We start from the raw sequence: 23829 nt of genomic DNA, 5'->3' as shown, positions 1-23829 counted from the left end.
AACAACACGCTGCTGCCCGTAGCATCACTGCAATGTGAGGCATGAATATTTCATACGGTTACAATTTCCTTTCCTGCACGGAGCTTGTCAGTAACACGGTGATGACTTAGTTTAATATTCAACTCCCGCTTCTACATAGGAGAAAACAGCATCCTTGGGATCCATGCAGACAACCCCAAATAATGAGGGCCAGACGATCAGGTTCTTGCCTCTAAGGCCCCCAAGGCCAAGGCTGGCCTCTCTGTGGCAAGAGGTGCTCGGGGACAAGGGGAGCTCTGCCCAAGCACAGTCTAAACACCTGGCCTTCAGATGTCGGGGGTCGTGGTACCCCCAAGCTGCCAAGGTCGGTCTATGCTCTGGACCTACTTTGAAGCCCCATGGTATGGCCTAGAATCTAGAACCATGCCCCTGACACTGGAAGGATCGGCAGCCCCTGCAGCCCAACCCACTGTCCATGGAGCTGGCCGTTCACGGAGCTGGCCCACCCGGGGCCCACGCACCTGCTGCAGAACCCGCCACCCTGCACCTCCTCCCACAGACATGCTGGAATTACAGCAGAGGCACAGGCTGGGCAATGGCCAAGCTTCTGGACCCCAGGAGGAAGAGGTGGTTGGGCCCAGATTGTCCAACACTAATCATTCCCTGGAAGGCCCATAGGAAGTTCCATGTTAGACTTGAAGATGGGCAACATGGCCCGGAGAGGCCTTCCAGTGACTCTTAAGAGTCCACCATGCCGAAATTCCATGGTTCATTCCGCAAGAATACAAACAGGTGAGCCCTTCCTTTCTGCCACAGCTGAGCCCCAGGGATACTGGGGGAATCCGACCCAGATCCCACCCCAGGAGCTTAAGGGCTAGCTGGGGAGGCAGAGAAGGAAAACGGTAATACTGAGTTATAAAATCTTAACTTTATATTATAAATCATAAAAATATAAAGTTAACTATACTCTGTGACAAGTCTGAAAGGCAGAAGGGGACAGGAGAATGGAGAAGAAAAGGGCCCCAAAGTTTTCTGGGGTGAGGCCATGTCGGGGCTGTGCCCCGTGCAGTGAGTGGGCCTGAGCTGGAGGGTGGACGTGAGGTTCTGGGGCGCCCTGCTTTCCTGATTCGGGACCCCCAGACGCTGTGGCTCTGTGATCGTGATTCTCATCCAGAATTTTGGAGAATTCCTTCTGGAAGAAGCTGCGGCTGAGTCCACACAGCGAGTCAGGAACAGGGACAGATGTCCTCAGGTGCAAGGGGACCCGCACTCACTGCGCATGTTCTCAAACCCTTGACCTCTGCATGCACGTGCTGGGTCTGGGCCAGCCCGGTTCCCCGTGTGCTGCAGGTGGTTGGGGGTGGCAGGTGTCTGCGTGTACTGTGCGGTGTGCGTGTGGAGGTGGTATGAGAGTGGGTCCTGTGCCCATGTGTGTCACATGGGAGGATGGGTGAGGCGTGCAGTCTTGTTTGTATTTGCATGTAGTGTGCACACGTGTATTTGTGTGCTGTGCACGTGTGTCTGCCGTGTGCACATCTGTGCCTAGTGTGGGTGGTGTGGTGCATGTGAGATAAATCCTCGGTGCATGCCGTGTGTGTCTGCAGCTGGTGTGCGTGTGGGAGAGGACGCATATGTGCCCAAGACCATGGAGATGCTGCACACACCCACACCACACCAGCACACGGGTGCACCTGCACACACCTCACACACATTCCTGGGGCACAGTGCGTGGCCCCGGGACGTGCACACCATACGCATCACACACCACATGCACGCGAGGCCCGTGCCTACATGTGTGCAGTGTGCACACAGGGACCACGCAATGACGTACCACACGCACATAGACGCGCGTACCCGTACCTCACACACATGCACACTATGTGCACACCCATGAGTCCAACGTGCACATGTGCACAAACAGCCTCCCTGCACCCCCACCCCGACGCAGAAGTGCATCCTGCACGCACACGACCATAGCACACGTGCCCACACGAAACCACACAACTACGCAGACTTCGGCACGTCATGTGCATATCCATGCATCAGGTAACGTGGGAATGAAAATGTCCTTGAAACTTCGAAAGAATTTGTGTGCAAAAAATCTGACATGCCGTCAGGTTCTGGGGCTTTTAAAAAATTGCCCAGCGCATCTGTTATCATAAGCAGCTCTGCTCCCTAAATTGCCCCAAATGAATAACCCCAAACCCAGGGATGCAGAGGAAGGGACAGGCACTCCAAGAAGCAGTAGGGATTGGTGGTGGGGAGGGAGATGGGGCACAGGGCACAGTTTGCCTGGAGAATGTGGGGTGGCCCCCGGCTGGCTGGGCCACCTTCCTCTTCCCCTTCCTCCCCGCAGCCCCACAGTAACAGGGGCCAGGGTCCCCTGCTTCCCTAGTTTGACCAGGTAAGCTAATGTTTACTGCTGGGTCATGTTGTGTCCTGTAATTGTATTTTTCCCCCAAATAATTGTTTTTGCTTCTTGTTCTTCGGGTGTGTACTGTCTCTGTTACAGGGGCCTCTGGGACCTCACCACCCTGTGACTCGGGGCTCACTGGGCAGGTGCTCAGATGCTGGGGCTGGGCCGGCTTCTCTTCCTGGAGGCAGCTTCAACCCGAAGCTCTCTTGGGCTGCGATTCAGCAGCTCCCTTCTCTGGTCTTCTCTGGTCTCCACCTGGGGGTGGGGGAGGTCCTCCCTTTCCTGGTTCCATCTGGTTCTCTCTCTCTCGTCCTGCTTCTCTGGGGCGGTGGAGCACATCTGTACCTTGCTCTCTCTCTCTCGGAAAGGGCCCATGGGACAGAAGGGTGCCGTTCATGAATGTTTTCAGTCCCCCGTGCCTCCTGGGCCCCAGCATTGCTCTTGCACACTCCCCCTTCCTTGGGAGCTTTTCCATTTTTTGTGTCTCTGTGACGGGAGGCCGAGGCCCGGATGTACAGGTGGGTGGGGCTTGCTGGGACTGGGACGCCTAAGCTGGACCCTCCCGCCCCACAGCCTGCTAGGTTGCACAGGGCAAGGGGGTGGTGGTTGTGCCGTGTCCGGTCCCTGGGTCCTCCTCTCTCTCAGGCCAGCTCCTCGGCCACACTCATGTCCGCAGCTCAGCCAGCCCTTGTCCAAGCCCCGAGCCAGCCCACCTCCACGGAGACGGGGTGGGGGGTCAGGTTGCTGGGGGTGCCGTAACCGAACACCGCGGCCTGGGGGGCTTCAACAACAGACATTTATTCTCTCACACTCTGGGGTCTGGAAGGCCAGGGTCAAAGTGTCGTCGGCAGGGGTGGGGTCGTCTGAGGCTCCTCCCTCTGGCTTGCCCACGTCTGCCTTTCTTCGTGTCCTCACATGGTCTCGCCTCCGTGCAGAGCCCCTCGTGTCCCTTCTGTGACCAAATTTCCTCTTGTTGTAAGGACTCCAGTCCAGTTGGATGAGGGCCCACCCCAATGGCCTCATTTTACCTGAATCACCTCTATAAAAGAACTCTTTGTAAAGACAGGGACTTTCTGAAGAACCGGGGGTTTGGGCTCCGACATATGAATTATCAGGGAGACCCGGCTCAGCCCTAACAGTCGGGGTGGCTGGTGTTGATTAGAAACTCTGCAGCGAGGGTCAAGTCCAACCACGGGCTCCTGGGCCAGGCCAAGGGAAACCGTCCGAGACCCAGTTCTGGAAGGATTCTGCCTGGGTGTGTGAGGAAGCCAGATCACTCTGCTGGGAGGACTTCGTGAAGTCCAAAGAAACCAGGGCTGGCTCCCGTGCCCCACCGGCAGTCCCAGGAGGCCCACCCATCTGGCACAGGGCCATACATACCGGATCGGCTCGTTTCAGACTCGGTTCAGACTCGGTTCGTGGACATACCAAGGGAGAGCGTGGAAGAACAGGCTTGCCCCCTCCCCCACCCCGAAATGAGCCTGGGCCACAACCATTTAACATCTCTCCCAGGTGCCTCCCTAAATCTCCAAGCTCCCCGCCTTGTTTTTTTCTCTACATCTTCTGATTCCAGTCCCTGAAATCTTGTTAGCGGAAATGGAGCTGCTAATCCAGATGACCCCAGAGTTGGGCAGGCAGCATAAAACAAAGGAATGAAACAGATAACAGACGACTGGGGCGTGATTCAGTGGAAAGTGACGGCCCTGCCAAAAAGCATTTGAATTCAGCGTGTTTTTTAAAACACCGCGCTGGCCGAAGCAAAACCAGCCTGCCAGCCAGATGCAGCCTCTGGGCGTCGAATTTGCGCCTTCTGCGGAAGGCATGGTTAAGAGATGGGCTTTGAGGGGCGCCTGGGTGGCTCAGTGGGTTAAGCCACTGCCTTCAGCTCAGGTCATGATCTCAGGGTCCTGGGATCGAGTCCCGCGTCGGGCTCTCTGCTCAGCAGGGAGCCTGCTTCCTTCTCTCTCTCTCTCTCTCTGCCTGCCTCTCAGTGTACTTGTGATTTCTCTCTGTCAAATAAATAAATAAAATCTTTAAAAAAAAAAAAAAAAGAGATGGGCTTTGAAGACAGAGCTGGTTTTGAATCTAAGCCTTGTATCTGCAAAACACAGTGGTGTTTCAAATCATAGAGCTGGTGTGACAAACAGGCGCATTAGTGCACGAGAAGTGTTCAGTGTGGGGTCCGGCACGTAGGAACTGCTGAAGTTACAGGACCTGTCATTATCGTGGTGAATCAGAGGAGAGCGACCGTGATGCATTTTTTATAAAAGCAGCCTGCGTTCTCACGGGCAAAGGGGGGAGACCGTTCGCGTGTGGAGCCATGGCGCCCCCCGGTGGTCATACTCGATCCCTGCAGTGCATAACTGGCTAAAGAAAATGGCTAGGAGCCCAGTTGAGCCTTCTGGTCAGACAACGGGTTTGAATCCAGTTCTGCCATATGCAAGTAGGGGACAAGTCACTCACCTCCACTCTTACCCTCCATCTCTGCACCTCCGACAATTTCGATCCCATGGGGGGGCTCTGACAACTTCATGAGACAATATAGTATCACCAGGCAGGCAAGTGATATTAATGGCCATTAGTAAGCGCTGGCTGTGACCCTAGTAGGATCTTAGCACAACGCCAGCTCGATGGCAGCGCAATCCTAGCACTCAGAACACCGCTGGCTCCACGCGGCCAATATCCTTCCATCTTGTGAGGAGGAGAAACAGATGGACGTCCTGTTACTTTTTTCTTTTATTGGGTGGAACTGAGGAAGGGTTACTTTGCCTTGGCGTCCTTGATCAAGAAAATAGACCCCCTGTGGATACCTGAAATCTCGCCAGAGCTAAGTCTTCCTTTGACTAAGCATTGCTCTATCCAGACTTGTCTGTTACAGTGAACATTCCCCTGGAACTTTCAAACACCCCAACGAGGATGAGTATATCAGCGACTTTCCTCCCAGACAGGAGGGGCCCCCTGAGGGTACCACGGATGGGGGACACTTTGTACTGTCATTTTCTCCAGCTGGACCCCCACTCCACACACACCCTTCACCCCACTTTTCTTCCAGGAGAGGTGACTTCCTTCCTTCTAAGGGACCAGAAGGGGATGAGGAGCCCACTGAGGGAATCTTCCTGGGTAGGGAGCCCTGCCCTCCAGCTGCTGAGCTGTTCCCAGAGGCTGGAGGACTCGAGGCTAGGTTGGGGTACGGAGTGCAGGGCCCCCTCCTATTTCTCTCTGGAGCAACAAGTCCCACTGCAGCCCTGCTCCTCCTCCTGCTCAAATGCCTCCTTAAAGGATCCTGGGCTCTTTTCCCAGCAAACTGAAGTTCCTTCTGCCAGATACCCCAACAGAGAGACCTCTGCTTGCTCCCTGAGTACCTTTCCCACTGCCTTGGAAGCTTCCTGCCAAGACCCCAAGGTAGTGGTCAGTGGTCATAGGCCCTGGCAATGCCCATGGGATGGTTTCAAGTTCCTCTATGGCACAAGACACCTTAAATGCAACCTGGACATGGCAGAGCAGGGGCCAAACTTCCTAGAGTGGCCACTGGCCAAGACCGGGACAGTCCTGTGGCAGCTGAGCCACCAGGGGGCGCCCGACTCTGACCAACCCTCCCTGGCTCCTACAGGGCTTGGAAATGACATCTCTTTTTTTCTTTAATTTCCCCTTCCTTCCCATCCTCCAAATAATCCTTCTTTTCAAACTGTCCAAGGTGATTCTAATGCAGCCATCCTCTGCCCTCACCCCTCACTCCCATATCACACACACACACACACACACACACACACACACACACACACGTCTACAGACCCTCCTTCCCTCAGTGGGTTTTGTTAGAACCCTGCAGATTTAAGCAGCTCCCTCCATCTCTTTCCTATCCTCACCACCTCTCCAGGGGTCCCTCCAAGCCCATCCTTCTTCCTGGGATTTCTGGATCATTCCAGGGTTTTGAATACCCTTTTACCACCCATAATCCCCCTCATCTGGTTCTCGTGGCACTACCTATGAAGAAAGCCACGGGCAAGGATTCTGTTCTCCTTGGCAGAACAGGAAACTGAGGCACAGGGGAGAATGACTGGTACACAGCGAGCCCGTGGTGGCACCAGGGAGAGAAGGGGAGTCCTGGTCCCCCACTCACTCTGGGAGCTGCCAGGGGAGGGGCGAGGTGGAGGAGTGAGGGACCCTGTCCCATGGGGCAGCGGCTGTGGGAGGATCTTCACGGCAAGTGCTTCCTCACAAATGAGTTGGGATAAACTGCTTTCCTGCTGCTGACGTGCTGTGTGACCTCCGGCAATCTCTCCTCTCTGGGCCTCTGTAGAGAAGGAAGGTGGCCTCTAGGTCCCCCCTGAGATGCTCTGTGACCATCTAGCTGGGACCTGGGTCATCTCCATGCCTTTGGGGCTTCTGGGGTCCTCAGCCAAAGAGCAAAAGGTCCTGGGTTGTTCGGCAGCCATGATCCAAGTCTCCACATCTCCACTGTTCCTCAGCTGGGCTTTACCCCAGGAGCAGCAACGTTTCGTGGAATCCCCACCACGGTCTCAGGAGGGAGGAGGTACTGTTACACCCCCTGTTTAGAGATGGGGAAACTGAGGGTCCAAGGAAAGGTAAGTGGCTGAGCAGGACAGGAGGCCAGGAAGACCCAGCCTCAAAGGGTGGGCTCTTTCTTCTACCATATGCTGCTCAGGGAAGGTTCTGGAAGTCTGCTTCAGAAATTCACAGTTTGCCGTAGAAAGTCTTTGATCTGCCCCAGGTGACCTAAAGCCCTTCAGCTGCCCTGCAGGAGGTATTATGGGAACTCTAAGAAAAAGACAGGGCCCCAGCCTCTCCTGCGCCCTTCAGCGGGCCCCTCAGGCCGGGCCCATAGGCAGACACCGCAGCCCCTACGGGCCCAGGAGCAGATGCAGGTTTATTGCCCAAGCACCAGCTCTAACCCTAGGCCCGGCAGCTCTGGTACCCAGAGGCTTATCTCCGGCACTGGGCCAGCCCCAAACCTGGACAATGTCCTCAGAGCTGAGGCCTGGGGCCCACTAACCCTGAGCAGTGCCCCCAGGCCAGCCGGGTCATTCCCGTGGAGTTCAGAGAAGCCCGAACGTGGGTGCAGAGCCGCGGGCTGCCTGAGGATGGGGACACCGCAGCCCAGGATTCCAGCCCCGCCCTGAGGGGGAAAGGCGAGGCCAACCTCATCAGAAACAGACTCGAGGTTGGGGAGCTGCCCTGGGGAGGCTGGACACCAAAGCCCCAAGGTGCCCAGAAACAAGCAGGAGAGAGCATCCCCGCGGCTCTGCTTGGATGCCATTGTCCCCACCTTCCCTGGGTGTGGAGGGGCCCGGACGCCCCTTCCCTCCGTCCTCCCTGGTGCGGGGGTCCGCGAGCCCTCAGTCTCTACCCAGCCACAGGCACAAGGGACCAGAGACCCAGTGTGGTACAAAACATCTGTAATAAGCTACATGCAAATACCATCTTCTGCCAAGCAAGCCAGGGGGCTCAGTAGTCAACGGACGACCCCCATCGGGGACCCCAGACTCGATCTTCTCTCCCTGGGATACGATTGTTGCCAAACAGCCTGTCTTGGGCACCAGCCTGAGAGTGTGCCCCAGGGCAATCTGCCAGGGCTTCCGACGGCTTCCGTGCTCATTCTCCCTGGAGGCTGCGGTGGGCCCTCGTGAGGGAAACCGACAAACCAATCCACGGACATCCCGCTAGCGTTCTCCTGGCGGCCCCGGGGCTCCTGTGGGTGGCTCTTTAGCGCTCTGGGCACACTGTAAGCCCCAAGCGATGCAGCCTCGGGCTCAGGCCCTCTCAAAGACTGGGGCCATCCCAACAGCCCCTGAGCCCGGCTTCCCGCCCAGGCTCCAGTGCCTCGTGTCCCCCCCTCTTCTCTTGGTCCAGAGGGACACCGACTGGACTGGTGGGAGGAGACAGGAGCACTGGGTCCCGGCACCCAAACTGAGCATGTCCATTTCCTCCGTTGTCGTCCTGAACATCTGTAAGCAAGGGACAGAGTGTGTGCTGCGTGGAGCCCACTCAAGGCAAGGGCCTCTGCGCCGTCGGGGGCTGGGTCCCCGGCTCGCCTGCCCCAGGGATCTGTCATTCCCTCGGCAGCCAGGCGGTTAAAAGAAAGGGGGCAGGGGTGGAAGGAAAGGGGCTGGGAGTTAGTATCACTATCCTGGTTTAGTGACCTCTCCCAAAACACACAAAAGCTCAGGGAAGGGGGACCCCAGCGGCAAGGTGAGAACACGGGGGAGGATGAGGGGCAGGCGCGCTCAAGAGACCAGGGCTCTTCCTTCGAGGCCGGGCACAGGGCTCCCGAGGATCCCCAGCACATTCCGTTCCTCTGGGCACTTCTGTCACCCAGCGCCAGGGCCAGGGGAGGCCTCCTTAAACAGATGTGGTGTGGAGGCGAGCTGGACCTCAGTGCCACCGGCCTGGTAGCGCAGAAAGGTGGGTCCCTCCCATCCTCGGCAGAAACTCCTGGCTCTGCAGAGAGACAGCGAGAGGCTCAGGAGAGAGAGGGAGGGAGGGAGGGAGAAAGGAAGAGGCTGGGCCAGGTCCGAGGTGGGGTTCAAGCCTCAGGCGGGATGTTCTCTGGGGCCAGGACCCACCTCTCCCAGCCCCCAGGGCAGCCCGACTCAACAGAATCAGAGTCAAGTCCCTGAGGCCTCTCCCAGCCTTGCTGTCCCCGAGCCTGGTACGCTCTCCTGGCCCTCCCCCTCCTGCTGTCATCTGGTTGGCCCTTCCACCCGTCCGGCCATGAGGCGTCAGTCCTTGCAGCCAACAGAGCCCAGATCCCACGGGCCCCAGCAGAGCCCAGCGCTCAGCCCCAGGGCACCACCTACCAGGCTAATACTGTCCCTGGCTAGTCACTGGGTGACTGGACAGGGAGTCCTTCTCCTCTCCTGGGACTGAGTGGGAACCTCCAGCCCACACTAAAGTAGGACTCAGAAAGGGGGTGGGGTAGGGTCTTGGGTTGGGGGCAGGCAAGAGGCAGAAACTCTGTTAGCATCACCAGGTGCAGGATTTGTGGTGTGAAGGCTGGTCCTGGCAGGGAAAAGATTTTCTTTCTAGTGGATACTTCACCCTGAGACCCATGAGAGCCACTTTCCTTCAGCCCAGCCCAGCTCCTTTTCACCGGGCCCTACCAAGCCCTCCCAGTTCCAGCACGGGGCAACCACCGACCGACAGCAGGGTTTCTGGAAGGGAGGGCTGGGAGAGGACTGGAGGGCGAGGGGCAGACGGATTACGGACTGAAGTGGGCAAGAGAGAAAGGGAGGGCAGAGAGGAGGGGGCCTGCCCATGTCCGGCAAGCTCCGGTGAGACCGTGGCAGTCTGGGGAGAGGCTGTTCGGCCTCACGTCTGGATGTCTGACTTCTGCATAACGAGCTGTAAGTTACGGGTTTACTCTCATCTTCACCCCATTTCTTGGGCAGAAGAAGGTCCCTGCTGTGTCCCTAGATCCCAGCAGAGCAGCGGCTCAGTAAATGGTGGTCAGAAGAAGGAATAAATGACGAACGAGTGAGTGAGGGAAGCCCCAGGGCTCACCTGACAGGCGCAGGTGCTCTGCACATGCTGCGCAAACGAGGCCCGTGTGTGTGTGTGTGTGTGTGTGTGTGTGTGTGTGTGTGTTCAGGAAGGCATCATCTACCAAATCCACAAATCCGACGTCCCTCCCTCTGCTGGGGGCAGGGCCTCAATTAGCTGCAGGACCGACGCGCAGGGGGCAACATCCTTCCCCCAGCACCCTGGTGCCCACAGCTCTCCACAGACTCCTGGGCGGCGGGCAGGTGGGGAGGGTGGGGGGGGGAGGGGAGGGGACGCACCTGGTAGACAAGGGTCAGGTCAGGAGGTGAACGAAGAGGATGGCCAGACCGATGTTCAGCAGGATCACCATGCAGATAAGGACAGTGTTGGGGACCTGTGAGCAGTGGAGAGAAGCTGAGTTCCCGCGGCCTCGGAAACATCCCCCACCCAAGACCCAACAAGGCTGGATAGAGGAGCAGAAACTTCTGAAAGAACCCTCCTGAGAACACCCCTCGTTCTGCTCACTGCTGTGTCCAGCACCTGGACAGCAGACCATCAGAGCTGGAAGGATTCTGGGAAATGAGTAACCAAACCATATAGGGTCCAGAGAAGGACAAGGATGTGTCCCAAAGCACAGTGGGCAGTGCTGGGCCTGGAAGCCAGAACATCCTTCCTTTGTGCTAATCCCCCCCCCCCTGGATGGCATCCATCAGTCCACATAACTTTGCCTCACCCGTGGCCCCTGTGTTTCTGGCTCCCAGCCCCCTCCAATAAACCCTACTGGGTCCTTCCTCCACTGCCAGGAAGCCCTCCCTGCTACACCTTGCTGAAGATGCTGCTGGTGCTCCACTCAGATCGCCCTAGTTCCCCAGGTGCGCTCACTCCTCCCTAGCTGCTTCGGGCTCCCCCCCCCCCCCCCCCCCGCACCCTCTTCTCCAAAGCACTGCCCCCTGCGGGCCTGAGCGCAGGCACAAAGGCCCGCCCCCTGTCCCAAGGTCGGGGGACTCGGCAGGGATTCATGCTACCAGGTCCTGATGAGGCTATACTTGACGAAGCCCACATCCCTGCTGCGGTTTTCCCCTGCCCCATCCTGTGTCACGACCCTCCCCACCCCCAAATCCTCCCGCACTGGAATCCCACGTGGAGCCCAAGCACCCCTGGGGACCGGAGCTGGGACACGCCCTTCTGCCCCCAGCCTCACCTCCTCCACCTCCATTTCGGCCTCGGCTGCCAGCGCCGCCTCCTTCCGAGCCTTCTTCTTGGCCCCCGCCTTGGTCAGCCCTCGGGCCTCCGTCTTGCGGGCCTTCGCCTTGGGCTCGGCTCTGGGGACAATGGGCTTGGGCTCCAGCTTGGCCGGGGACTGGGGCGGGGACTCGGGCGGGAGCTCGGGGGCCCGCGGCGGGGCGGCGGCCGGCGACGGCGGCGCGGAGTCGGGCCCGGAGGCCTCGGGCTCGGGCTCCGGCTCGTCCTCGAAGGGCGGCGGCGCGGGCGGCCCGGTGCGCACGGCGTAGCTATGGTAGCCCCGGTACAGCGCCACCTCGGGCTCCTGCGACGGCGCGGGCGGCGGCTGCAGCGCCTCGATGGCCATGTGCTCAGTGGGCGGCCGCGCGGGGCTGCGGCGACCCGCGCCCTCGGACGGCGTGAGCGGCCGGCTGCCCTGGGCGCCCGGCTCCCCGTTCCAGGCGCCCGGGCTCGCCAGGCGGTCCTTGGTCGCCGCCGGGCGGGGCCGCTTGGGCTGCGGCGGCGTCCCGGCCGGCGACGGGGGCCCGCCCTCGGGCCCGAGGGGCTCGTGCTCGTGCAGCTGCGGGCTCTCGCGGGAGCGCGGCGGGGGCCCCGCGGCCCCTGGGCCCCGCTCCGGGGGCTCGAGCAGGCTCTCCGAGTTCTCCAGGATCTCCTGCAGCAGCCGGCGCTTCTGATACTCGGGTCCTGCGGGGGGGAGGGGACAACCAGCGAGGCTGCCCTTGAACCCGGGTCCCACCGCCTGCCCTGGGCGAGCGCTTCAACCTCGCCCAGCCTGCTTCAGTGACTCGGCCGGCACCTCGTCTAGCGTGGGCCCCGCACACTATCAAGCGGGTTCCAAAGAGCAGCTCGTTGCGGCGGCCTTTTAACAACCCTAAGAGGTCCGTGCAATTATTGGCCTCGTGCTCACAGGGGACGAAAGGGAGGCTCAGAGACTTGACGTCACTTGCCCAAAGTCACCCAGCTCAGAGCCAGGACCAGCACCCAGACCGACTGGCTCCAGAGTTTATGCTCTTCACCGCGACACTGGTTTCCTTCCATTCCCTTACCTGAAAAATGGCCTAATCGTACCAATTTCATAAATACTAATGGAAGGATTAGTGGGGGGAAATGCATGAAAAATGCGGAGCTCGGGGTCCAGCTGTTGCTACCACCACCCAGAGCGGAGGCAGCGCCGGGAGGCGTCGCTCTTCCTGGGGCCAGCAGGGGGAGCGCCTTGCCAGGAGGCAACTTAACCTGCCTGGTACACATCTGCGCTCCACGGTCCGGCACCTGGTCCCCTGTGGTGTCCCTGCTACAGCCAGAATAACGTGCCACTCACAATGAAACCTCCTATGCGGAGAACTGCAGCCTCCCAGCCCCCGGGGCTCCCACTACTCTACCCAGGAGCCAAGTCTCCATTCCCACCGGTTCCTGCCTGTTCCACTCTCCAGCCTCTGAGCCTGCAGCTCTGCTCCAAGTCTCTGTGCCTTCGCACCTGCACCTTCCTCCGGGTCGGCCCCGCCCACACAGCCCTGCGAGGCCCCCCCCTCCCCCGCGATTCTCAGTGGATGGTCCCAAACCAGCAGCTTCCGCACTGCCTGATCCTTGTCAGGAACGCACATTCAGGGGGGCTGTGTGGCTCAATCCGTTAATCCCCCAACTCAGTATGATCTTGGGGTCCTGGGGTTGAGCCCGGACTCAGGCTCTGTATTTGGTACAGTCTGCTTGTCTCTCTCCCTCTGCTCTCTGCCCTCCATCTCCCAAATAAATAATAAATAAAATACTTTTTTTAAAAAAGGAAAAGAAAAGCACATTCACGGACCCCAGATCTACAGAATCAAAAACTTGGGAGTGGGACCAGCGTGCTGTGTCATGTTTGAGACCCACTGACCTAGGGAACCCTCGTTCAGCCTTCAAGATTCAGCTCAAACAGCCTTTCCTGAGGGCAGCCTTCTCTAGGGTTTCCCTGCCTGACTGGTGAAGTGCCCCCCTGAGCTTCCAAAGCCGCTGTTCCAGCCACACAGAACTTAGGCTGTGCAGAATGTAGTTGTAACAGTGAGACAGAACCAACAGTTCCCAAGAGCTTGCTATACGCCGGGCTCTGTGCTCCCCGACATGATTTGACCCACCCAACCCCCAAGAAGGTAAATATTATGCTTACTCCCATTTTATAGATCAGAAAACTGAGGTTTACAGAAGTGAAAGGACTTAACAAGGTCACTGAGCTGGCTGGCAGGGGAGTCAGGACAGGGATAGACTCCCTGATCCTCACTCCCCGATTCTGCCATGATTCTCGGCTCCTCTAGATTCTGGATCCCGGAATCCCGGGTTTGTACCGCAGAGCCCAGCACGGTGCCTGACACACGGGCAGCACTCAGGGACCAGCGGACTGAAAGTGATGAGCTGCAAGCTTTTTGCCTCCTCATCCGGAGCCCTCTCCCCTCGCTAAGCTTCATCAGCTCAGCTGTCAGCTGTTTCTGCAGCATGGAGAGGAGGCAGCCTGGGATAGGTCCAGTCCACAACCAGGAGCCTCTGATTCCGCATCCCCCGCCCCATTGCAGCACAGGTCTCCTTGTATCACCGCATCCTGTGCCATACCTGTCCTCCCTCCCTGGTTGCTTGAACTCACAGACATTTGTGAACACACTTGGGCATCTCAGCTTTCCAGCAAGCAAACAAACAAACAAACAAACAAAATGTCCAGCCCCGGGACCTCCCCTTACTCTGTGCTGCCCATCCCCTCCCTGGCTGGCCCTACCTGGCTGGTAGAAATCCGGAGCCAGCTCCCTGGCCACAGTGCGGGCAATGCTGGACTCCTGGTTGGCAGCAAGGGCGGCCTGTTCCGCTGCCTCAGCTTTGGCCTTGGCGTGGCTTGTCCTAAGGAGACAACATGGTAGAGGTTCAGGATCCCTCCAGAAAACCAGACTTCTGCCCACCAAAGACATGCCGGACACAGCATTCATTCACTCGGGCTGCCAGTGAGTATGTATTGAACCCCGGGGGGCCAGACTGCTGTGCGCTCCGTAGACCATGCCTTCTTCCTTCTGGGCACACAGACAGCCCACATTCCCCTTGCAATCAGTGCGGTCAGGTGACTGAGTCCTGGCCGGCACACAGTGGGAACACATGATGCATGCGGTTTCCAGTCCTGGACCATGAAAAGCTCATGTGCGATGCTCTACATCCTCTCCTTCCCCCCTCTTGTTGCTTGAATAGAAGGAAGGCCAACACCCCCGAATGGGGACCTTAACCTCTTCTGTGTCACAGACCTTTGGCATCTGGTGACACTCATGGGCCCCTTCTCAGAATGATGTTTTAAAATGCATAAAATACACAGGATTACAAAGGGATGCCATTATACCAACATGCTATTACCAAAATATTAGAGGAACAAATCTGTAATAGAATGCATTTTCTTCTTCATGAACACATTGAACAAAATATCTAGCAAGGGAATTAACCACAATAATTTTGAAGTACAGATTAGCAGAAAGGATATTTCAAAGATACCCACAATAGGGGTGCCTAGCTGGCTCAGTCAGGAGAGCATACATGAGGCTCTTGATCTTGGGATCGTTGAGTTCGAGTCCCATGTTGGGTGTGGAAATTACTTTAAAAAATAAAATCTTGGGGCACCTGGGTGGCTCAGTGGGTTAAAGCCTCTGCCTTCAGCTCAGGTCATGATCCCAGGGTCCTGGGATCGAGCCCCGCATTGGGCTCTCTGCTCAGCAGGGAGCCTGCTTCCTCCTCTCTCTCTGCCTACTTGATCTCTGTCAAATAAATAAAATAAAAATCTTTTGAAAACTAAAATAAAATAAAATCTCTCTAAAAAATGATATCCACAACAAAAATAATGTGACATGAAAGCATGTAATTTCCGCGGGTGGCAAAGTCACAGATGTCCCGAATACTACTGTGGTGTATTGCCTACCTCCATAATTGAAGCAAATGCTACATTTCAGTAAGAGGTTAGTAAAAATAAGATGGTTTTTCCATCTTTTGTGGAAAGTGAGTGCCCAGACCCCTTCCCTGGCATGTGCACCCACCCCCAGCTCCTGACCAGGCTGCTAATGGCTCACCAAGGTCCCAGAGAACTGCAGAAGCCATGTTGTTCTAGAGACCAAACTACCCTCCCCCACCTCAACCACACAGCCCACAACTAATGATTGATGACACCCACCAGCCCCACTCTTGCCCCGGGAAGAATCAGTTCTGTGGTACAAACCAGGCTCCAGAACCCCCACCATGGGGCCAGGTAAGACCACACCCTGGTTTGGTCATTCCCCTTCTCTCCGGAGAGTGTGCCCCACAAAAAATCATCTGCTCAAGAATCCCTACCTCAGGGCACCTGGGTGGTTCAGTCGGTTAAGTATCTGCCTTCGGCTCGGGTCATGGTCCCAGGATCCTGGGATGGAGTCCTATACTGGGCTCCCTGCTCAGTGCGGAATCTGCTTCTCCCTCTCCCTCTGCTGCTCACCACCACCACCCCCCCGCTGTTGCTCTCTCTCACTCTCTCTCTCAAACAAATAAACAAAATCTTAAAAAAAAAAAAAAATCCCCTCCTCAGGCTCAGCTTCTAGGGAGTCTAATCTAAGACAGCATCCAAGTTCACAGACTCTGAATTCCGGCCCCCGTTAAGAAACACCGCGGAAGGAACCTAGGTCCAGAAATGATCACTGCATAGGGCAGTTCCCACGCTGGAATGGGGAACATTCAGGCATTACACTTAAACATTCCACGTGGATCATTTAAGCAAACCGTACGTGTCTGGGAGTTAAGCACCTGAGATTAGGGGGGAACGTGTGTTTCAGCTGTTAGTCTAGCCAGCAGCACCTGCTGAAACAGTAACAGGCGCATGGGGTTGGGCCAGGCACAGTTCTACGGGCAGGAATTAGGCAATTTATCTCCTGCAGTCATCATCACGCCTTAGGAAAGCTGGTGCTGTTACCATTTGCACAATTTGCAGAAAAAAAAAAAAAAACTGAGGCAAAGAGGTGACATAACTTTCCCTGGGTCTCAGGGTCCTTAACTGTAGGAGCTGGGATTTCGAACCCAGGCAAGATGACTCCAGAGTTTGTGAGCTTGAACATGACTTTGCAAATGCGCCACACCTGCCAGGAGCTGAAGACAGGGACTCCCGTGGGTAAGACAAGCCCCGTCCCTGTCCTCACCGGGAAGTAAGGGAGAAAGAAGGCCAACGAACAACAGAACGTCTTTAAGAAAAGCTCATTAAATAAACGGTCCTCGGTTGCAATTGTGAGCAGTGCCATCGAGGAAGAGTCGAGAAGGCAGTGATCTCGTAGAGTAGGATGACAATACAGGTCGGTGGCAGGGTGGGGTCAGGGAAGGTTTCTGGGAGAATGGGACAGTTAAGTTGACATGAAGACAAACGGAAGTTAGCTCCGTAATAGGAGAGGCAAGGCAGGTGGAGGAAAGAGAGCAAGGGTTTGGTGCCTTTGGGGGAAGTGAAAGGTCAGCATAGTGTCCACCCCGCAGATGACCCAGCTCCTCGGGGACTTGACCTGTATCTTTGTACCTGTCTCCAGCATGTAACATTGGGCCTGAAACAAGGGAGAGAGCTTTCACAAAGCTCCTTCCATGGGAGAGGCCCTTTGCCTGTGTTATTCCCTCCAATCCTCAGCACAGTCTGGGCAGCGGCTCTTCCTGTTCGGCCTTCACACAGGGGGAAACTGAGGCTCAGAAAGGTATCTCCTCAAGGTTGGAAAATGAGTTAACACTCAAAAGCATTTACTACATGCCACATGCCAGGAGCTTTATGGAAATTAACTCCTTTGACACCCCGATCCCCCCGCAATAACGCTGGGCAGCAGACATCAGTACCAGCATTCCTCTCTACAGAGGAGAAAAGCAGGGCGCGCGGCTTTAAGGAGCTGACACAAACTTACACAGCCAGTAAGTGGCAGAGCAAGATTTCAAACCAAGGCCTTCTGGGTCTTGAGTCTGTGCCTTGAGCCACAGGCTATCCCTGCAATAATGGGCAATGAAGGAAGGACCCAGAACTGTCTGATCTCCAGGCCCTCCCCTCTACGACACCACCTTACCACAGTAATGTTTACTGAAGGAAAGAAGACACAAACGCGGGGCGCCTGGCTGGCTCAGCCATAGAGCATTTGACTCTGGATCCCGGGGTCGTGAGTGCAAGCCCCACACTGGGTCTAGAGTTTACTTCTAAGAAAAAAAATATGTACGTGAGCTCGTGCCCGCACCCAGGTATAAGCAGAAGGGGCGGCCCAGGGCCGAGTCCAGAGCCCAGCTTTGGATTCTAACTTTGGCTCTGCCAAGACTGGTGCTAGGGTAGGTAAATGATGCATTCACCGCAGGTTCAAAAGTTAGGAGGATGCAAAAACTTAGTAAGCAAGATAAAACAATATTTTAAAGCACTATTTCTAGAAGTCAAAAATAATGCCAAAAGATCCTTAATGAACAAACTATGAATGAAATTTAAATAAAGACTGGATCAGACCCTGTGCTTTTGCATGGCCTTGGTCACGTCACCCTAGTCCCAACCCCATGGTGCCTCTAGGACTGTTGATAAGTGGCCCTGGCTCTCCGTGCCCCAGTTTCTTCATCTGTACAATGAGATCGTAATTCTCCCCTCTCGAAGAGGTGGTGAAAACTGACAAGAGGCAGCGCAGGGAAGTGTTTGGGCCAGGACGGGACTGACTGGAGGTGGTGGTGTCGGTGGTGGGGGAGATGGTAGTGGAGGAGGTGATCACGGTGGTCGTGATGGTAGTGGTGGAGGTGGTAGAGATGGTGGTGGTGGTGGTGGTAGTGGAGGAGGTGATGGTGATGGTGTTGGTGGTCGTGATGGTGGTGATGGTAGTGATGGTGGTGGTGATGGTAGAGGTGATGGTGGTGGTGGTGAAGATGATGGTGGTGTGGTGATGGCAATGGTGGTGGTAGTGATGGAGGTGGCGGTGGAGTAGGTGGTAGTCGAGGTGGTGATGGTGGTGGTGGAGGAGGTGATGGTGGTGTTGGTGGTGGTGATGGCAGAGGTGATGGTGATGGAGGTGGCAGTGGAGGAGGTGGTAGTCGAGGAGGTGATGGTGGTGGTGGAGGAGGTGATGGTGATGGAGGTGGCAGTGGAGGAGGTGGTAGTCGAGGAGGTGATGGTGGTGGTGGAGGAGGTGATGGTGATGGAGGTGGCAGTGGAGGAGGTGGTAGTCGAGGAGGTGATGGTGGTGGTGGAGGAGGTGATGGTGGTGTTGGTGGTGGTGATGGCAGAGGTGATGGTGATGGAGGTGGCAGTGGAGGAGGTGGTAGTCGAGGAGGTGATGGTGGTGGTGGAGGAGGTGATGGTGATGGAGGTGGCAGTGGAGGAGGTGGTAGTCGAGGAGGTGATGGTGGTGGTGGAGGAGGTGATGGTGATGGAGGTGGCAGTGGAGGAGGTGGTAGTCGAGGAGGTGATGGTGGTGGTGGAGGAGGTGATGGTGATGGAGGTGGCAGTGGAGGAGGTGGTAGTCGAGGAGGTGATGGTGGTGGTGGAGGAGGTGATGGTGATGGAGGTGGCAGTGGAGGAGGTGGCGGTGAAGGAGAAGAGGATGAGGACGATGAGGTTTATGACATCAAGACAGAGTGTGGTACGTGCCTAACCCCAGGTTCACATTTGCCTATACACACAGGCATGCGATTCAAACTCCTACACTTTCCAGAAACACTTCCCTGGAAACCTGAAACCCCAGGTCAGGTGGAGGAGGGAAAGAGCCGGGCAAATCTTCAAAGGGAGAAAATGTCCTTTTTTGGTAACACAAGCTGGATGGTGCTTGCTTGTTTCTTGGCGCCCTGGGAAGCTGTGTTGCAGGGATCTTCCTAAGGCCGGAGGGGCAGTCTGCACACAGAGCCCCAGAAGAACTGGAGGGGTCAGCTGTGGACCTCCCGTCCAGAGTAGCCAGAACAGGGGTGGAGAAAGGGGAGGCCACACAGCCCACAGCAATGAGGGCTTCTGTGTTCAAAGGAAGCCCACCGCCCTTCCCCGTGTCCATCAGTCTGGCCGATGGAACCCCTTATCAGCCCTCCCCCAGGTCTCTGGTCTCAGGAATGACTCCCAGCCTTCAAGTCAGTCACCCCCGAGTCCTCCCGCACCCTCCTTGTCTCCCTGCTGCAGCCAAGGCCATGACTCACCAGGTCCCTTCTACTCCTGCTATAGCTCCAGCATCGGCAGCTTCTCCCTCCTTCCGTCACTGCTCCTCGAAACCCCGACACACTCCCTACAACTGATCACAGTGGCACCGGGGCTGGCTTAATCCAATTGTCCAGCGGCCTCTACTCTTGCTTAAAATCTTTGCAAGTCTTCCTACCATGTTCACAATAAAACCCAGGGCACTTTCCACAGCCTTCCAGGCTCTCCAGAGCCTCTCAGAGTGTCCTGGGTATATCACCAGCGACCTTCAGGGCGCAGCCTGGGGCAGCTCACGGTGGGTGGAGGGAGCACTGTTGCCCACAGGCTCCTGTAGGCCGGGGCCGCTCACAGTGCGGCCCATCACCCTCCTGGCCCCATCCTCACCTGGGAGCTTGTCAGAATGCTGGTTCTCAGGCTCCACCCCAGACCTGAGTCAGAGCCTCAGGGGGAGGAGCCCAGGAATCTGTGTGCTACACCCCTGCTGGGCAGCTCCCAGCCTGCTCAACCCAAAGAGCTTCGAGTGTTTCTCCTCTGAGTCTTGTTAGGGAAATGCCGGACCCATTTCTTCTCCTCTGACCACTCCCTGGGTCTGGGCTGAGGCCGGGGCAGGGATGGGGAGGGGAGGGTCTCCGGGGATGGCTCTGACCTGTGGGAAAGGAAAGCAGCAGAAACTAGGGCAATGGGAGGGGCATAGAGCAGTCCCTCTTCTTGATTTCACTTGTCAGCAGGGTTAAAAATAAGGCTGGTGGTTCTGGAATAGGGGCAGGGCAATAACCCGACAGAGCCACTTCTGAGATCGCCCCCCTACCCCAGCCTCTTTCCCCTACCCCCAGGCCCCTAACTGCTGCTTCCAGTCTGCCACTTCTGCATATAGGTTCATTCATTTCATATAACTCTGTGGAGTGCCTACTGTGTGCGAGGCACTGTTCTGAGGACTGTGGATATCACAGCAAACCAAGCAACCCAAACCCCCTCGCAGAGCTCACGTTCTAGTGCAAGGGGTTGGCACACTGCAGCCAACAGGCCCCCCACCAGAGCCCACCGCCAGTGGCCATACTGTCGGTGAGTTAAGACTGGTTTATACACTTTTGAATGGCTGAACTTGGAAAAAAAAAAAAAAAACAAGAGTAATATTTTCTGACACATGAAAATTACATGGAATTCACAGTTGAGTGTCCATATAAATAAAGTTTTATTGTAACACAGCCACACCCACTTGTGGACACACTGTCTACAGTGAAGTAGTTGCCACATAGACTGTGACTGGCAAGGCCAAAGATGTTTGCCATCTGGTCTTTTACAAAGTAAAACAGTTCGCTGATGCCTGTTTTAATATATTCACTCAGTAACTGTCTCTTCTACTACTACTAACAATATTAATTTGTTATTTGTTGAGTTTTTTTGTGCCCAGCTCTGTGTCACCTTAACACAAATGACCTCAGAGAGGTGGAGTTCGTCTTTCAAGGTCACACAGCTAGAAAAGTGCATCGGTCCAAGCTCATACCCATTATACCAAGGTCTCACCCTTTTCCCACTGACTCTGGGCTAAGTCCTCTATGGGCTGGGACCAGGGATGAATGGGGATGAATGGGACCCAGCAGGCACCTGAGGAACTTATAGCCTAAGGCAGCCCTGCCAAGTCCACCACACAACACCCCTGAAAACCAGTGACTGAACGGGGGCACAGAGCACAGTCTCTAAACTGCTAGGTAGCTGGGATGTGGGGCCCTACCTCTGCCCCTACTCCGTTCGGCAAGTCTGAGCTCCCTGAACCCCAACCTCCTCATCTGTAAAATGGGGCTAATAACAGCAGCAACCGGAGCAATGGTGTAACGAACGACCAGTCATCTGGCCCCCGCAGCAGTGGTCAGGACACAGGAAGTCCACAAGGTGCTTGTTAATAAAATGAATAAGCATGTTTTTTTTGGAGAGGACTAAAAATCCCAAATGGACCACATGCCACTGATTTGTTAAATAAAGATTAAAATGATTTTTTTCATTTGGCAGATAACGGGGGTCCCCAGCTTAAACCTCTGCCAGCCTCTCTGGAGGTCGCAGAGGAGGTCGACAGGGACAGTGCTGCCCAGTGTCTTCCTGAGGTGGGGAATGCTTCGGATGCCGCTGCCCTGCCCTCTCCCAAAATAGCCCCTCGCCCACAGCTCTGGCCGGCCGTGGCCATTTCCTCCAGAACAATCATGGTCAGAGTCATCACGAGCAGGAACCATAGCTGGGGACACAGACACCCACCTGGATAGCTCGCTGGAAGAAAGCCCCCTGACTACCAAGGACATAGGCAAGGGTACAGTCAGGGAGTCCTGCCTGATGGGGGAACTTCTTCTCGACCCCAACCCACCCCCAGGACTTCATTTGGCAAATGGGGCTTAAGTCCCTGCTGGGAAGTACAAATAAGAGACGCATCACATTCAAGGTATCTGCCCTTGACTCACTGGTCTCAGTCTCCTCAACTGGGAAATGGGGATGCTAGTATTTCATTATGCTCCTGAGAGTCTGAAATGAGCTTTTAACAAACACTGGCTTTCATTATCATGGTTTTTGTTACTATTGTAACAACGCTTACCAGCCATTCCCTTCAGAATTCTATGGACCGCCCACAAGCTGGGATATAAATATGCGTTCTGGACCCTGTTTCAAGGTCCACCCATGTTATCGCACGAGCCCAAAGCAGGCTGAGCTCCCCTGTTCTAGCGTTTGCGTTGTTTTCACCGCTTGGTTGCCATGGGCACTTGTGCACAACTTTTTTTGTGTGGTTCTATGTGTTCATTGCTCTTGGGTGCACAATTAGGAGTAGAATTTCTGGGTCGTATGATAACTCCGTGTTCCGGGTGAGGAACGGCCGGGCTCCTACCACAGTGCCTGCACCATTTGACATCCTCCCCCTAACATCTGAGGGCTCCCGTTTCCCCACATCTCTGCTAACACTTGCTAGATCCAGCTTCTCATTTTTATCCATATGGTGGTTTGTGAGGCGCCATCCCAGCGTGGCTAAGGATGCTGAGCTTCAGTTCGTGGGCTTCATGGCCACTGGTATATCTCTCGAGGGGAAATGTCTATTTGGATCCTTTGCCTTTTTTAAACTGCGTTTTTGTGTTTTTTATTATTGAGTTGCAAAAGTTCTTTATATATTCTAGATATAAGTCGTTCATCAAATATATTATTGCCAATCACGTATTGCAAGAGTTTTTCTATCCTGTGGGTTGTCTTCTCACTTTCTCGATGGTGCCCTTTGAAGTATAATGGTCTTTAATGATGTCCAGAGTATCTTTTTTTTTTTCTTTTGTTGCCTATGCTTTTGGTGTCAGATCCAAGAAGATTTTGCCTGATCTACGGTCACAAAGGTTTACTCTTGTATTTTCCTCTAAGAGCTTTCTAGTTTTAGTACCTGCATGGAGATCTGTAAGTGTTGTTTCTAATAAGAAAAGAATGAGAACTGGGGCACCTGGGTGGCTCAGTGGGTTAAGCCGCTGCCTTCGGCTCAGGTCATGATCTCAGGGTCCTGGGATTGAGCCCCGCATCGGGCTTTCTGCTCCGCAGGAAGCCTGCTTCTCTCTCTCTCTCTGCCTGCCTCTCTGCCTACTTGTGATCTCTGTCTGTCAAATAAATAAATAAAATCTTTAAAAAAAAAAAAAAAAAGAAAAGAATGAGAACTAACCTAAGGGTTCATGCTGCCCTGTGAGGTTGGCTCTACCGCCGTTGTACAAATGAGAAGATTGAGCCACGTGCCCATTACTTAAGTCACGTGCCCATTACTATTATAACGAACGCGGAGCCAGACATGGAAGGAAGGAGACTCTGGCAAGAGGAGAGGAGACGGAAGGTCCTGGGATGAGAACAGAGACTACAGGGCAGCCGTAAAGGCCACCTGGTGGGTCGCAAGTTCATAATCTGTCTTTGGTTATTTTATAGTATATGTTATAAAATAGAGTATAAAATGATATGGCTTCATTGTAGAAAAGTCTTGAGAATAGGCAGGTTTTGTTTTTTAAAAAGGAAAAAAAAATGCTACTAATGTTTTGGTATTTTGAGGTGGTAAGGAGCACCGCTGTGTGACCGCGGGTGACTAAACGAGTTCTCTGTGCTTTGATTTTTCCCTCTGTAAAATGGCGGCAGGAATAGCCCCGCCCTCACGGGGCTGCTGGGATGACAGTGAACTGCTGTAGTAAAGCATCTGGAACTGGACGTGGCAGATAGTTGGCTCTATGCAAGAGCTTGAAAAATTCCGATAAGGTGGTTTTGTTCTAGTTGGGGGGGGGGGGTCGGTATCACCTCCTCAGGCCCTAGAGAACCTCCCCACCTTGGAAACCCAGCCTGAAATACCCAGGCCATGGACATGACCTCTCCCAGATCCTTTTTTATAGTGACCTTTCTCCCCTTCTTAAAGAGCCTCCAGTTCTGCTGGCAAGTCTCCTCTACCTGTGAGCAGGTGTACGCCGCTGCCCCCCGCCCCGGCCCTGGCCAAAAAGGCATAGGCAAAGTAGTAAGAATTGCAGTTTACTGAGTGCTATGTGCCAGACACTTGACCTATGTGTTTGGCTGAGTAATGGCCCCAAAGATA

At 55.3% G+C, this 23829-nt stretch overlaps 1 protein-coding gene across 2 annotated transcripts in view; it reads right to left on the bottom strand.

Moving 5' to 3' along the window:
- Window positions 1-7795: 7795 nt before the first annotated feature.
- Window positions 7796-23829, bottom strand: part of JPH2 (junctophilin 2) — a 65611-nt gene continuing 49577 nt past the window's right edge. Inside the window, exons 3-6 of one of the 2 annotated variants that reach the window (XM_059133102.1) lie at window positions 13875-13993; window positions 11097-11821; window positions 10195-10289; window positions 7796-8361 (exon numbers count right to left, since the gene is read on the bottom strand). In XM_059133102.1, the coding sequence (XP_058989085.1) occupies window positions 10209-10289; window positions 11097-11821; window positions 13875-13993 (925 nt within the window). In that variant the 3' untranslated portion in view covers window positions 7796-8361; window positions 10195-10208. Of the gene's footprint in view, window positions 8855-10194; window positions 10290-11096; window positions 11822-13874; window positions 13994-23829 lie in introns of both variants that reach the window. The other variant, XM_059133101.1, reaches the window with a different exon arrangement.

This window comes from Mustela lutreola, chromosome 9, assembly GCF_030435805.1.
Source record: "Mustela lutreola isolate mMusLut2 chromosome 9, mMusLut2.pri, whole genome shotgun sequence".
Lineage (NCBI taxonomy): Eukaryota > Metazoa > Chordata > Mammalia > Carnivora > Mustelidae > Mustela > Mustela lutreola.
The sequence above is the reverse complement of the archived record's forward strand: the minus strand, read 5'-3'. Positions and strand labels throughout refer to the sequence as shown.